The 14,701-nt window shown below is 50.5% G+C and overlaps 1 protein-coding gene across 1 annotated transcript; it reads left to right on the top strand.

The window, feature by feature from the left end:
• The first annotated feature begins 10,981 nt into the window (after positions 1-10,981).
• LOC138515441 (zinc finger protein 84-like) lies at positions 10,982-12,472 on the top strand. The gene is made up of 2 exons (XM_069630282.1): positions 10,982-11,329; positions 11,399-12,472. The coding sequence occupies exons 1-2, from the start codon at positions 10,982-10,984 to the stop codon at positions 12,470-12,472; spliced, it is 1,422 nt and encodes a 473-aa protein (XP_069486383.1).
• Positions 12,473-14,701: the final 2,229 nt, after the last annotated feature.

Here is a 14,701-nt window from a genome sequence, read left to right as displayed (position 1 = left end):
GCAGGCACGGCCAGGCAGCAGTAGAGGTGGCCCTGATACAGTGGTGATGCTTTTGATCACTTTCATACCCTGCAGGGGGTGAGCAGGCACGTCCAGTCAGCAGTAGAGGTGACTGTGATGCAGCAGTGATGCTTCAGATCACTGTCATACCCTGCAGGGGGTGAGCAGGCAGGTCCAGGCAGCAGTAGAGGTGGCTCTGATGCAGCAGTGATGCTTCAGATCACTGTCATACCCTGCAGGGCATGAGCAGGCACGCCCAGGCAGCAGTAGAGGTGGCTGTGATGCAGCAGTGATGCTTCAGATCACTGTCATACCCTGCAGGGGGGTGAGCAGGCATGGCCAGGCAGAAGTAGAGGTGGCCCTGATGCAGTGGTGATGCTTCAGATCACTTTCATACCCTGCAGGGGGTGAGCAGGCATGGCCAGGCAGCAGTAGAGGTGTCTGTGATGCAGTGGTGATGCTTCAGATCACTTTCATACCCAGCAAGGTGTGAGCAGGCACACCCAGGCAGCAGTAGAGGTGGCACTGATACAGCGGCGATGCTTCAGATCACTGTCATACCCTGCAGGGGGTGAGCAGGCACGGCCAGGCAGCAGTAGAGGTGGCCCTGATACAGTGGTGATGCTTTTGATCACTTTCATACCCTGCAGGGGGTGAGCAGGCACGTCCAGTCAGCAGTAGAGGTGACTGTGATGCAGCAGTGATGCCTCAGATCACTGTCATACCCTGCAGGGGGTGAGCAGGCACGTCCAGGCAGCAGTAGAGGTGGCTGTGATGCAGCAGTGATGCTTCAGATCACTGTCATACCCTGCAGGGCATGAGCAGGCACGCCCAGGCAGCAGTAGAGGTGGCTGTGATGCAGCAGTGATGCTTCAGATCACTGTCATACCCTGCAGGGGGGTGAGCAGGCACGTCCATGCAGCAGTAGAGGTGGCTGTGATGAAGTGGTGATGCTTCAGATCACTGTCATACCATGCAGGGGGTGAGAAGGCAAGCCCAGGGAGCAGAAGAGGTGGCTGCGATGCAGCGGCGATGCTTCAGATCACTGTCATACCCTGCAGGGGGTGAGCAGGCACGTCCAGGCAGCAGCAGAGGTGGCTGTGATGCAGAGGTGATGCTTCAGATCACTGTCATATCCTGCAGGGGGTGAACAGGCATGCCCAGGCAGCAGTAGAGGTGGTTGTGATGCAGCGGCGATGCTTCAGATCACTGTCATACCCTGCAGGGGGTGAGCAGGCACGTCTAGGCAGCAGTAGAGGTGGCTGTGATGGAGCTGCGATGCTTCAGATCACTGTCATACCCTGCAAGGGGTGAGCAGGCATGGGCAGGCAGCAGTAGAGCTGGCTGTGATGGAGCGGCGATGCTTCATATCACTGTCATACCTTGCAGGGGGTGGCCAGGCACACCCAGGCAGTAGTAGAGGTCGCTGTGATGCAACCTTGATGCTTCAGATCACTGTCATACCCTGCAGGGTGTGAGCAGGCACGGCCAGGTAGCAGTGAGGTGGCTGTGATGGAACGGCGATGCTTCAGATCACTGTCATACCCTGCAGGGGCTGAACAGGAACGCCCAGGCACCAGTAGAGTTGGCTGTGATGCAGCAGTGATGCTTCAGATCACTGTCATACCCTGCAGGAGGGTAAACAGGCATGGCCAGGCAGCAGTAGAGGTGGCTGTGAAGCAGAGGCAATGCTTCAGATCACTGGCATACCCTGCAGGGAGTGAGCTGGCACGGCCAGTCAGCAGTATAGGTGCCTGTGATGCGGCGGTGATGCTTCAGATCACTGCCATAGCCTGCAGGGGGTGAGCACGCACGTCCAGGCAGCAGTAGAGGTGGCTGTGATGCAGTGGCGATGCTTCAGATCACTGTCATAACCCACAGATGGTGAGCAAGCAAGTCCACACAGCAATAGAGGTGGCTCTGATGCAGTGGTGATGCTTCAGATCACTGTCATACCCAGCAGGCTGTGAGCAGGCACTTCCAGGCAGCAGTAGTGGTGGCTGTGATGCAGCGGTGATGCTTCAGATCACTGTCAAGCCCCACAGGTGGTGAGCAGGCACTTCCAGGCAGCAGTAGAGGCAGCTGTGATGCAGCAGTGGTGCTTCAGATGACTGTCATACCCAGCAGGCTGTGAGCAGGCACTTCCAGGCAGCAGTAGTGGTGGCTGTGATTCAGTGGTGATGCTTCAGATCATTGTCATACCCTGCAAGGGGTGGACAGGCACGTCCAGGCAGCAGTAGAGGTGGCTGTGATGCAGCAGTGATGCTTCAGATCACTTTCATACCCTGCAGGGGGTGAACAGGCACGCCCAGGCAGCAGTAGAGGTGGCTGTGATGCAGCAGCGATGCTTCAGATCACTTTCATACCCAGCAAGGTGTGAGCAGGCACACTCAGGCAGCAGTAGAGGTGTCACTGATACAGCGTCGATGCTTCAGATCACTGTCATACCCTGCAGGGGGTGAGCAGGCATGGCCAGGCAGAAGTAGAGGTGGCCCTGATGCAGTGGTGATGCTTCAGATCACTTTCATACCCTGCAGGGGGTGAGCAGGCATGGCCAGGCAGCAGTAGAGGTGTCTGTGATGCAGTGGTGATGCTTCAGATCACTTTCATACCCAGCAAGGTGTGAGCAGGCACACCCAGGCAGCAGTAGAGGTGGCACTGATACAGCGGCGATGCTTCAGATCACTGTCATACCCTGCAGGGGGTGAGCAGGCACGGCCAGGTAGCGGTAGAGGTGGCCCTGATACAGTGGTGATGCTTTTGATCACTTTCATACCCTGCAGGGGGTGAGCAGGCACGTCCAGTCAGCAGTAGAGGTGACTGTGATGCAGCAGTGATGCTTCAGATCACTGTCATACCCTGCAGGGGGTGAGCAGGCACGTCCAGGCAGCAGTAGAGGTGGCTGTGATGCAGCAGTGATGCTTCAGATCACTGTCATACCCTGCAGGGCATGAGCAGGCACGCCCAGGCAGCAGTAGAGGTGGCTGTGATGCAGCAGTGATGCTTCAGATCACTGTCATACCCTGCAGGGGATGAGCAGGCATGTCAATGAAGCAGAAGAGGTGGCTGTGATGCAGCAGTGATGCTTCAGATCACTGTCATACACAGCAGGAGGGTGAGCAGGCATTCCCAGGCAGCAGGCTCACCCAGGCAGCAGTAGAGGTCACTGTGATCCAGCGGTGATGCTTCAGATCACTGTCATACCATGCAGGGTGTAAGAAGGCACGCCCAGGCAGCAGGGTATGTGGCTGTGATGCAGCGGCAATGCTTCAGATCACTGTCAAACCCTGTAGGGGTGAGCAGGCACTTCCAGACAGCAGTAGAGGTGGCTGTGATCCAGCGGTGATGCTTCAGATCACTTTCATACCCTGCAGGGAGTGAACAGGCACGGCCAGGCAGCAGTAGGGGTGGCCCTGATACATCGGTGATGCTTCAGATCACTGTCATATCCTGCAGGGGGTGAGCAGGCACGTCTAGGCAGCAGTAGAGGTGGCTGTGATGGAGCTGCGATGCTTCAGATCACTGTCATACCCTGCAAGGGGTGAGCAGGCATGGGCAGGCAGCAGTAGAGCTGGCTGTGATGGAGCGGCGATGCTTCATATCACTGTCATACCTTGCAGAGGGTGGCCAGGCACACCCAGGCAGTAGTAGAGGTCGCTGTGATGCAACCGTGATGCTTCAGATCGCTGTCATACCCTGCAGGGTGTGAGCAGGCACGCCAGGTAGCAGTGAGGTGGCTGTGATGGAACGGCGATGCTTCAGATCACTGTCATACCCTGCAGGGGCTGAACAGGAACGCCCAGGCACCAGTAGAGTTGGCTGTGATGCAGCAGTGATGCTTCAGATCACTGTCATACCCTGCAGGAGGGTAAACAGGCATGGCCAGGCAGCAGTAGAGGTGGCTGTGAAGCAGAGGCAATGCTTCAGATCACTGGCATACCCTGCAGGGAGTGAGCTGGCATGGCCAGTCAGCAGTAGAGGTGCCTGTGATGCGGCGGTGATGCTTCAGATCACTGCCATACCCTGCAGGGGGTGAGCACGCACGTCCAGGCAGCAGTAGAGGTGGCTGTGATGCAGTGGCGATGCTTCAGATCACTGTCATAACCCACAGATGGTGAGCAAGCAAGTCCACACAACAATAGAGGTGGCTCTGATGCAGTGGTGATGCTTCAGATCACTGTCATACCCAGCAGGCTGTGAGCAGGCACTTCCAGGCAGCAGTAGTGGTGGCTGTGATGCAGCGGTGATGCTTCAGATCACTGTCAAGCCCCACAGGGGGTGAGCAGGCACTTCCAGGCAGCAGTAGAGGCGGCTGTGATGCAGCAGTGGTGCTTCAGATGACTGTCATACCCAGCAGGCTGTGAGCAGGCACTTCCAGGCAGCAGTAGTGGTGGCTGTGATTCAGTGGTGATGCTTCAGATCATTGTCATACCCTGCAAGGGGTGGACAGGCACGTCCAGGCAGCAGTAGAGGTGGCTGTGATTCAGTGGTGATGCTTCAGATCACTTTCATACCCTGCAGGGGGGCACCAGGCACGCCCTGGCCGCAGTAGAGGTGGCTGTGATGCAGCAGTGATGCTTCAGATCACTTTCATACCCTGCAGGGGGTGAACAGGCACGCCCAGGCAGCAGTAGAGGTGGCTGTGATGCAGCAGCGATGCCTCAGATCACTTTCATACCCAGCAAGGTGTGAGCAGGCACACTCAGGCAGCAGTAGAGGTGTCACTGATACAGCGTCGATGCTTCAGATCACTGTCATACCCTGCAGGGGGTGAGCAGGCATGGCCAGGCAGAAGTAGAGGTGGCCCTGATGCAGTGGTAATGCTTCAGATCACTTTCATACCCTGCAGGGGGTGAGCAGGCATGGCCAGGCAGCAGTAGAGGTGTCTGTGATGCAGTGGTGATGCTTCAGATCACTTTCATACCCAGCAAGGTGTGAGCAGGCACACCCAGGCAGCAGTAGAGGTGGCACTGATACAGCGGCAATGCTTCAGATCACTGTCATACCCTGCAGGGGGTGAGCAGGCACGGCCAGGCAGCAGTAGAGGTGGCCCTGATACAGTGGTGATGCTTTTGATCACTTTCATACCCTGCAAGGGGTGAGCAGGCACGTCCAGTCAGCAGTAGAGGTGACTGTGATGCAGCAGTGATGCTTCAGATCACTGTCATACCCTGCAGGGGGTGAGCAGGCACGTCCAGGCAGCAGTAGAGGTGGCTGTGATGCAGCAGTGATGCTTCAGATCACTGTCATACCCTGCAGGGCATGAGCAGGCACGCCCAGGCAGCAGTAGAGGTGGCTGTGATGCAGCAGTGATGCTTCAGATCACTGTCATACCCTGCAGGGGGGTGAGCAGGCACATCCATGCAGCAGTAGAGGTGGCTGTGATGAAGTGGTGATGCTTCAGATCACTGTCATACCATGCAGGGGGTGAGAAGGCAAGCCCAGGGAGCAGAAGAGGTGGCTGCGATGCAGCGGCGATGCTTCAGATCACTGTCATACCCTGCAGGGGGTGAGCAGGCACGTCCATGCAGCAGTAGAGGTGGCTGTGATGCAGCAGTGATGCTTCAGATCACTGTCATACCCTGCAGGGGGTGAGCAGGCATGACCAGGCAGCAGTAGAGGTGTCTGTGATGCAGTGGTGATGCTTCAGATCACTTTCATACCCAGCAAGGTGTGAGCAGGCACACCCAGGCAGCAGTAGAGGTGGCACTGATACAGCGGCGATGCTTCAGATCACTGTCATACCCTGCAGGGGGTGAGCAGGAATGGCCAGGCAGCAGTAGAGGTGTCTGTGATGCAGTGGTGATGCTTCAGATCACTTTCATACCCAGCAAGGTGTGAGCAGGCACACCTAGGCAGCAGTAGAGGTGGCACTGATACAGCGGCGATGCTTCAGATCACTGTCATACCCTGCAGGGGGTGATTAGGCACGGTCAGGCAGCAGTAGAGGTGGCCCTGATACAGTGGTGATGCTTCAGATCACTTTCATACCCTGCAGGGGGTGAGAAGGCACGTCCAGGCAGCAGTAGATGTGACTGTGATGCAGCAGTGATGCTTCAGATCACTGTCATACCCTGCAGGGGGTGAGCAGGCACGTCCAGGCAGCAGTAGACGTGGCCATGAAACAGCAGTGATGCTTCAGATCACTGTCATACCCTGCAGGGGGGTGAGCAGGCACGTCCATGCAGCAGAGGAGGTGGCCCTGATACATCGGTGATGCTTCAGATCACTGTCATACCCTGCAGGATGTGAACAGGCACGCCCAGGCAGCAGTAGAGGTGGCTGTGATGCAGCGGTGATGCTTCAGATCACTGTCATACCCTGCAGGGCATGAGCAGGCACGCCCAGGCAGCAGTAGAGGTGGCTGTGATGCAGCAGTGATGCTTCAGATCACTGTCATACCCTGCAGGGGGTGAGCAGGCACGTCCAGGCAGCAGCAGAGGTGGCTGTGATGCAGAGGTGATGCTTCAGATCACTGTCATACCCTGCAGGGGGTGAGCAGGCATGGCCAGGCAGCAGTAGAGGTGGCTGTGATGCAGCGGTGATGCTTCAGATCACTGCCATACCCTGCAGGGGGTGAGCTGGCATAGCCAGGCAGCAGTAGAGGTGGCCATGAAATAGCAGTGATGCTTCAGATCACTGTCATACCCTGCAGGGGGGTGAGCAGGCACGTCCATGCAGCAGAAGAGGTGGCTGTGATGCAGCGGTGATGCTTCAGATCACTGTCATACCCCGCAGGAGGGTGAGCAGGCATTCCCAGGCAGCAGACACGCCCAGGCAGCAGTAGAGGCCGCTGTGATCCAGCGGTGATGCTTCAGATCACTGTCATACCCTGCAGGGGGTAAGAAGGCACGCCCAGGCAGCAGTAGAGGTGACTGTGAATGAGCGGCGATTCTCCAGATCACTGTCAAACCCTGCAGGGGGGGGGGTGAGCAGGCATGCCCAGGCAGCAGTAGTGGTGGATGTGATGCCACTGTGATGCTTCAGATCACTGGGGGGTGAGCAGGTCAGCAGAAAATAAGATGAGAAGAGGTTTTGGAGGCCAGGTTTTAATGGACGTCAGTCATTGTGGAGGTAATCATTACGACAACGTGTCATCCAGAGGCAGATTGCAAAGAGGCAGTCAGAAATGCGTGCAATGTCAGAACAGGAGGGACAGTCCAGAAGGATAAGAGGATGTGAATGTTGTTCTCAAAGAAGGGATCAGAGAGCCCAAAGAAGGCAATTTATTGTCCCTGTGAGCGGGTGTAGAGAGGGAAAAGTAGCCCAGAACCTCAACAGATTGCTTAATTAGGAGAGATGTAGCCATATTCCACGGGATGGACAAGGAATGACCAGACGCAATGGAGGCAACCAATTTGGGAGTTGTATCTTGGATTCAAAATTCAGCAATGGCTGTTGGAGAAGGGAGTGGTCGTCCGTAGCCAAGGTCCGAGAGTAGAGAAGAGTTGATAAGGTCAGCCATAGGTCAGATAGTTGGAGACCTGTGTAATGGGATTTATAGTAGTGTGACCCCCAGTGGAATCTCCAGCAGAGATGACCACTGAGCTCTACCGTGTTATGCCATGTGGAGATTTTGTTAAAGAGAAGCATTTCAATGATGTAGAATAATGTCAATAGTTAGTTAAATTGTGGGGGCGGGCAACCAAAAGGCAGGTAAGAGCCCAAGAGAAGGAGAGCAGTAAAGGTGGGAGAGAGATAAGTAATGAGAGGGTCCCTGACCTTCTGTAGAGGAAAGGGGTTGTCAGAGGCACAAGAAGGGGTGGTTGTCCTTATGATAGGTGTCATTTTTTTCAAAAGTTGGAAAGGAGGAACGTGGGTGTGAGTTGGCGAGTATGGGTAGTGAGGGGGAAGAAGCAGGCAGTGGGAAGGAAAGTAGGAATCTTGAAGAAGTACAAAACAAATTAAATTGCAGAGAGTAGACAGTTAGTTATTTGCCATTTTCAGTCTGTAGAGGCCTGAGATGTCAAATTCCTTAGTGACCCTGGTTTGGCAAGGAAAGGAGCCTAACATGTGTAACAAACTCATGGTGGCACTAGTAAGACAGACACAAGTGATCACAGTTCAAGGGTGTTTATTAAACTGTAAAAAGGCTGAGATAAATGCCTAATCAAAACCTAAATCTAAGATGGGAGCAAACTACGACCATCAAATAATAATAATACAGTCTGAGTAGAGTCTAGTCAAATAAAAGGGGCCTATACTAAAAAAGAAACGACTGCCAATCCTTACCGCTATGCTACAAAAGAGTGTGGCAAATGTTCACAAGAAAAGAAGTGTTCAGAAAATAATAAGTAAGAATACTTCATTACGGGTCTGGCGGTAATCCTGCTGGTGATAACGGTGGGTTGCCGCCAGACCCGAAAAAAATTATTGATATCTGACTTCCCGGTAATACCAGTGGATTACAACCCCAGTGTCCGGGAAGTCAGGCGCTGGTAATTTTGTTACTCCCCATGGGGGTTGGGACCACGGAAGCACCGGCACTGTTGCTAACGGTGCCGAGCTTCTGTGACGGCTTGCCTACCATGGCTGCTGTGTCCGTCAGGGTCAAACCTGCCGGGCATAGCCACTCTGGCAGGGAAACCGATAGTGTGCCGGTCCGGAAACAACGTTGCCGGTAAGCAAAGTGAAATGTGTATTTGGCAAATATGAACCCGGCTGAGGGATGCCTGCGAATTGGGGTGAAGCATAGTGCACTTGTGAACATTGTGTCGACAAGAGTGAACCTGATCAAAAGATGTCCACAGTGAATGATTGTTTGAAAAGACATTGAGACGCTTGAATGTTATGTTTTGAATGAATGGCCGTAGTGAACCCGATGGAGGGAGTCCCATGTTGCAAAAAGGATCGGAGCCCGACAGAGGGGGATCCTAAGGCGAAGTGTAATAACCCTGTGAGGATTTATCGAAGGAACATTTGTTTTTGCTTGGTTGTGATACATAAGGTACTCTGAGGCAAGTGACTTTGTGTGAAAGAGACTTGGCCACAGAAGGCCCTGATATTTTGGAAACAAACTGTAACCTTGTGCGGACGAGGCACAGAGTGTGCTGTGCTCAAGAGTCCCGCCTTGTCCCATACTAAAAACGTGGGGAAGAGAGACCCCAGCTATACCATCCTGACTTATCATTTGGTGGACACTTCTTTCTTTTCTTGTGAACATCATCCCACACTGTTTTGTAACATAGCGTTAAGGATTGGCAATATGTTTTTTAGTATAGATCCTTATTATTTGATTAGAGTCCACCCCTTGGTCTGCATTACTATTATTTGCTGGTCGTAGCTTGCTCCCATCTTAGATTTATGTTTAGATTAGGCATTTATCTCACCCATTGTACAGTTTAAGAAACACCCTTGAAGTGTGATCGCTTGTGTCTTTCTATTCTTGATACTATGCCTTACTTACAGTCCCCCATACTGGAATGCTCATAGGTTCTCATATATTCTGTTTCACAACAAATAACATAGGACGGACGGACTGACTGACTGACTGGCAGACGGTGGCCCGCACATCTTGGGGTGACTAACTGTTCATACTATTCACAAGTATATAAATCATATTCCAGGATCTATGCCACATGAGACACAAACAACAGTGTGTTTAATCAGTAAATGGGGCAATCACTTCTTGGATATTAACAATGCTGGGACTGCATTCCCATTGGTTACTGGAGATGTCATGAAAGCAATCCTTGCTCACAGTACAGAGAGTGCAGGAGTATGCTGAGATTCAACCTAGGGGGCAATTATCAGAATCCCCAATAAAAGGGGTCTGGATCGGGTTATGGGAAACTGTCAAGTAACAGACCCATTTACACCTACCCAACAATAAAACTTCTGAACACTACCCAGTGGTATTTTGAAAAGGCAACAAAAGTGGTATCCCTTTAGCTAATTATCTTCAGTACATGGCAATAGGGCATATGTATAAAAAATTAGGAAGGCAATTGGGACGATGTTGGGGATTCTCCCGTACACTTTGCCTTAATGACATAAATTGCATTCTATCGGCCCCCTTGTTTGGGACAATATACATTTGCCTAAATGTAAGGAAGACATCAATGATTCCAAAATAGACAGGTCAAGCGTGTGTCTGATTTGTGGCAAACTGCTGACCTAGTGTCAAACACCTGCCTTAATCGTTTGTATTTAGAAATGTGGGGCTTTCCAGCTAGTCTCTTCATTTCTGAAGAAATACATTAGTAAAACGTATATGCACGGCCCTCATGCTTAAAATGTTTGTTTGCCCAACCTGTGTTTTATGTCTCATACTCTTGGATACTAAAAGGGTCTTAATAATAATGAGTCCCACTATTCCTGCTGCATGTGGCCTCTATCACGTTATGATGTATCATTGAGAACCACTAATCTGCCACCTATGAGGGTGCCAGTCCCCAATAGATAGCTCATAAAAGTCTTGTAATTTACTATGTGAGTTAACAATCGCGTCACTACTACTGAGAACCAGTCGCCTGTTACATGTGAGGCCTAAGATTATGAATGCATTGAAACTAATAATGTGCATTTTCTTTTTATTTTAATAGGTGATTGACACCCCAGAGATGCAACAACAGTGATCGTTAGATTCTCTGGACTGATGTAGAGAAAAGCTTCAGTGTAAAGAATATTTGCAAGCATCGTTGAAGTGTATACGTTTCGGGTCCAGTTGTCTTTTCAGCGTATTCAGTGATTGACATTGAGAAGCCTTTTGGCTACCAGATGGCTTCCGTCCATGCAACCCCTTTGTGGTAACATCCAGTAACCAAGCTTGGTGTATCCTTGCACTGAATATTTTAAAAGCTTCGATCAGAGGAAAAATTGTGTTTGTCACCAGAAATGATCTTCACACGAGAAAGCTCATTTGTGCTCTGAATTTGGGGAAAGATTTAGTAGAACATGTCCTCTTATTAAGCACCTGACACAATAAACTGACATAAAACCCTACACATGCACAATTGATACAAGTGTCTGCCCCCAAAAAATGCAAACAGATGAGAAACCTTGTGTGTGCACTGACTGTGGGAAAGGTTTTACTAAGGAAGGATATTTTATTAGCCACCAGAGAATACCTACAGGTGAGAAATCTCACGAGTGCACTGAATGGATGGCACATCTTATTAGCCACCAGAGAACACATACAGGTACGAAACCTCATGTGTGCACTGAACGTGGGAAAGGGTTTGCTAGGAAGGGAAATCTTGCTACCCATCAGAGAACACATACAGGTGAAAAACCTCATGAGTGCACTGAATGTGGGAAAGGATTTACTCAGAAGGTACATCTTATTAGCCACCAGAGAACGCATACAGATGGGAAACCTAATGTATGTGTTGAATGTGGGAAAAGGTTTGCTCGGAAGGGGGAGCTTACTGGCCACCTGAGAACACATAGAGATGAGAAAACTCATGCCTGCACAGAATGTGGGAAAGGATTTACTCAGAAGGGAGATCTTACTTTCCACCAGAGAACACATACAGGTGAGAAACCTCATGAGTGCACTGAATGTGGGAAAGGATTTACTCAGAAGGGAGATCTTACTTTCCACCAGAGAACACATACAGGTGAAAATCCTCATGTATGTATTAAATGTGGGAAAGGGCTTGTTAGGACGGGGCTGCTTACTCGCCACTCGAGAATACACACAGGTGAGAAACCTCATGTGTGCACTGAATGTGGGAAAGGGTTTGCTCAGAAGGGAGTTCTTACTATCCACCAGAGAACACATACAGGTGAGAAACCTCACATGTGCACTGAATGTGGGAAACTGTTTGCTCAGAAGGGAGTTCTCACTATCCACCAGAGAACACATACAGGTGGGAAACCTCATGTGTGTACTGAATGTGGGAAACTGTTTGCTCGGAAGTGGCAGCTTACTAGCCACCAGATAACACATATAGGTGGGAAACCTCATGAGTGCACTGAATGTGGGAAAGGGTTTGCTCAGAAGGTGCAACTTTTTAGTCACCAGAGAACACATACAGGCGAGAAACCTCATGAGTGCACTGAATGTGGCATAGGGTTTGCTCAGAAGGGACATCTTATTGGCCACCAGAGATCACATATAGGCGAGAAACCTCATGAGTGCACTGAATGTGGGAAAGGGTTTGCTCAGAAGGGAGATCTTGCTAGCCACCAGAGAACACATACAGGTGTGAAACCTCATGTGTGCACTGAATGTGGAAAACTGTTTGCTCGGAAGGGGCAGCTTACTGGCCACCTCAGAACACATACAGGTGTGAAACCTCATGAGTACATTGAATGTGGGAAAGGGTTTGCTCAGAAGGGAGATCTTACCATCCACCAGAGAACACATTTAGGTGAGAAACCTCATGTGTGCACTGAATGTGGGAAAGGGTTTGCTGTGAAGCGTCATCTTACTGGCCACCTGAGAACACATACAGGTGAGAAACCTCACGACTGCACTGAATGTGGGAAAGGGTTTGCTCAGAAGGGGGATCTTACTATGCACTAGAGAACGCATACAGTCTTAAGGTTCCTTGTCTAGGTGATTGTGCACATACACACACACACTCCTTTTCTACAGTCCATCTTCCACCCTGACCTCGCTGTTGCTTTAGTTCTAGCCCTTCAGATCAGGATTTCCTGTTTGAGAAGGTTGCCGGGTGGTGCAGCATTTTTGGTTTTAGCACCCTATGGGCCTCATCACGACCTCGGCGGTAACCCTTAAATCCAGCGGTAGCGCTATTACCACTGGATTTAATGGTCCGCCGAATCAGGGCCTCGGCGGAATTCAACCCAGCTCTGAGCTGGTGTGAAATCCGCCGAGAATTTGCGCTCATACCGCCGGCGGGAAATCCGCCGGCGGTATGAGCGCAAAATTTCCCCATTGAGCCCAATGGGGAATGGGGCATTCCCGAATGGGCTTAATGCGGACTTCCAAGTCCGCCCAACTCGTGATCCCGTGCTATTAGCACCGGGGGCTATGGCGGTCGCGCTAATAGCCCCCGCGCTAATACCGCCGGCATTACCGCCGAGGTCGTGATGAGGCGCTATATCTGGAATGTCCTCTAAGATTGCATGCCACCACAGACCATGTGACCTTCAGATGCTTGCTGAAGACACATCTATTCTTTCCTTAATTTTGCTGGATTTTTATGTTTTCATGCCCACCTGCTGTGTGAACCCATAAACCTTTGGGTTACGAGTGCCGTAGAGAATACATTTAAAGAAAAAAGAAGGCAGCTCTTTATTCCAGCCCTACAGATTAGTAGTGTATTGATAATTGGCAAATACTCCCATCATAAAAGTAGCAATACTCCCAACTACAAAATTGGAAGCAATGGACACCTACGTGCAGCCTTCCTGCTCTCACCCCTCAGCTCCATGGATATGTTCAGCCCAGTGATGCCAGCCATGCAGTGGTACTGGGAGGTGTTCTACAGGTATTACTGACTGATCTGTTGAAGGACTGCAAAATTAAAATGCATATTTTATTTTGGCACAATTGCTAGAGATAAAGAAGCATGAAAAACAGTTAAAAGATGTTTCTACTTAAGTAAACAATGGCCCTCATTACAACACCGGTGCTAAACCATGGCGCTATTAGCACCATGGTTGGTGCCGGTGTTGTAACAGGTCCGCCATGGTTCAATGGGGAATTACCACCCCATTCCAAGGTTGGCAGGGCGGTAATTCCCCATTGAACCATGGCCCTTCCCCATTCCCATTTTTGCCCCATAGGGCTCTATGGGAATGGGGAAGGCACTAAGTACGGTACTGCACTTAGCACCAAGGTCCCTTTGCGGGTCCCTACTTTAACGCTGGTCTAGACCTGGTCTAGGGACCTCGTAGTAAGGCGCTAAGTGTTTGACGGCGCCACAGCCTTTTACGGCGCCGTTAAACACTTAGCGCCAGGGTCCTAATGAGGCCCAATGCCTCTACTTTGTATGAGAATTAAATTTCATACCCCCAGGAAGTAATTTTACTTTCAACTTCAAGACCTCTGAATAAAAACCTTCCAAACTTAAATGACCTGTAGCCCTCCTTAATACACTGGGGGAAAGTGCATTCTCACGTGGCTAATTAGACTAATCTCCGCAAAACCCATGTGAAAAGGCAATTTTATTCAAGGGGAAAACATGGAGTATGAATCCATGAACTTGAGTCTCCCATATTACTTTTTATTTTTTGTATTTATCATTGTTTTGGCTGAGATAAATTTCAACCTTTCAACGTAAAAGAATACAAAAACATCATACAGAAGGTTAAAAAGGATACAATCAATAATATTAACATTATCATAAAAATAAAAGCAAAAAAGTATAATAAATCAAATGTTCTTACACATGCATTTTCCATTGAGTTTGACTACATTCAATTTATCCTTCAAATGTGTAAAAATACTTATTTACAATTTCATCCTCACATTCGTTGTAATAGCTGCTGCTATATATTTTCCTTTAGATTTAACTTCTGGAGATAATTAGTGATTGTCACGGTCTTCCCCTTTTCTCACCTGAGAGCGATCCTTGCAGGATTTCTTGGGCGGTGTCTTCCTACGCACCGACCTGGTCTTGTATAAGCCTGCGCGAGCCTCTTCTGGCTCCAGTGAGCGTTCAAAGTTCCGGGATACAGATTCTCTGGGGATCCAGGAAACGAAGAAGGTGTGCGAGCACGGCACACAAGTCCAGGAAGCAAGGAAGAGGGCTAAGGGACAGAATCAGAAAGTCCAGGAACCAGG

This window comes from Ambystoma mexicanum, chromosome 6q (genome assembly GCF_040938575.1).
Source record: "Ambystoma mexicanum isolate Mex_15411 chromosome 6q, UKY_AmexF1_1, whole genome shotgun sequence".
Lineage (NCBI taxonomy): Eukaryota > Metazoa > Chordata > Amphibia > Caudata > Ambystomatidae > Ambystoma > Ambystoma mexicanum.
Note: the sequence above shows the minus strand (reverse complement) of the source record. Positions and strands in the feature narration are given on the sequence as shown.

What these genes read in the sequence shown, in the direction of transcription:
- LOC138515441 (XM_069630282.1), top strand. Translation starts at nt 10,982, where the DNA reads ATGCAAACAGATGAGAAACCTTGTGTGTGCACTGACTGTGGGAAAGGT. An exon ending in ATGGGAAACCTAATGTATGT is followed by an intron (nt 11,330 to 11,398) that starts GTTGAATGTGGG and finishes CATAGAGATGAG; the next exon opens with AAAACTCATGCCTGCACAGA.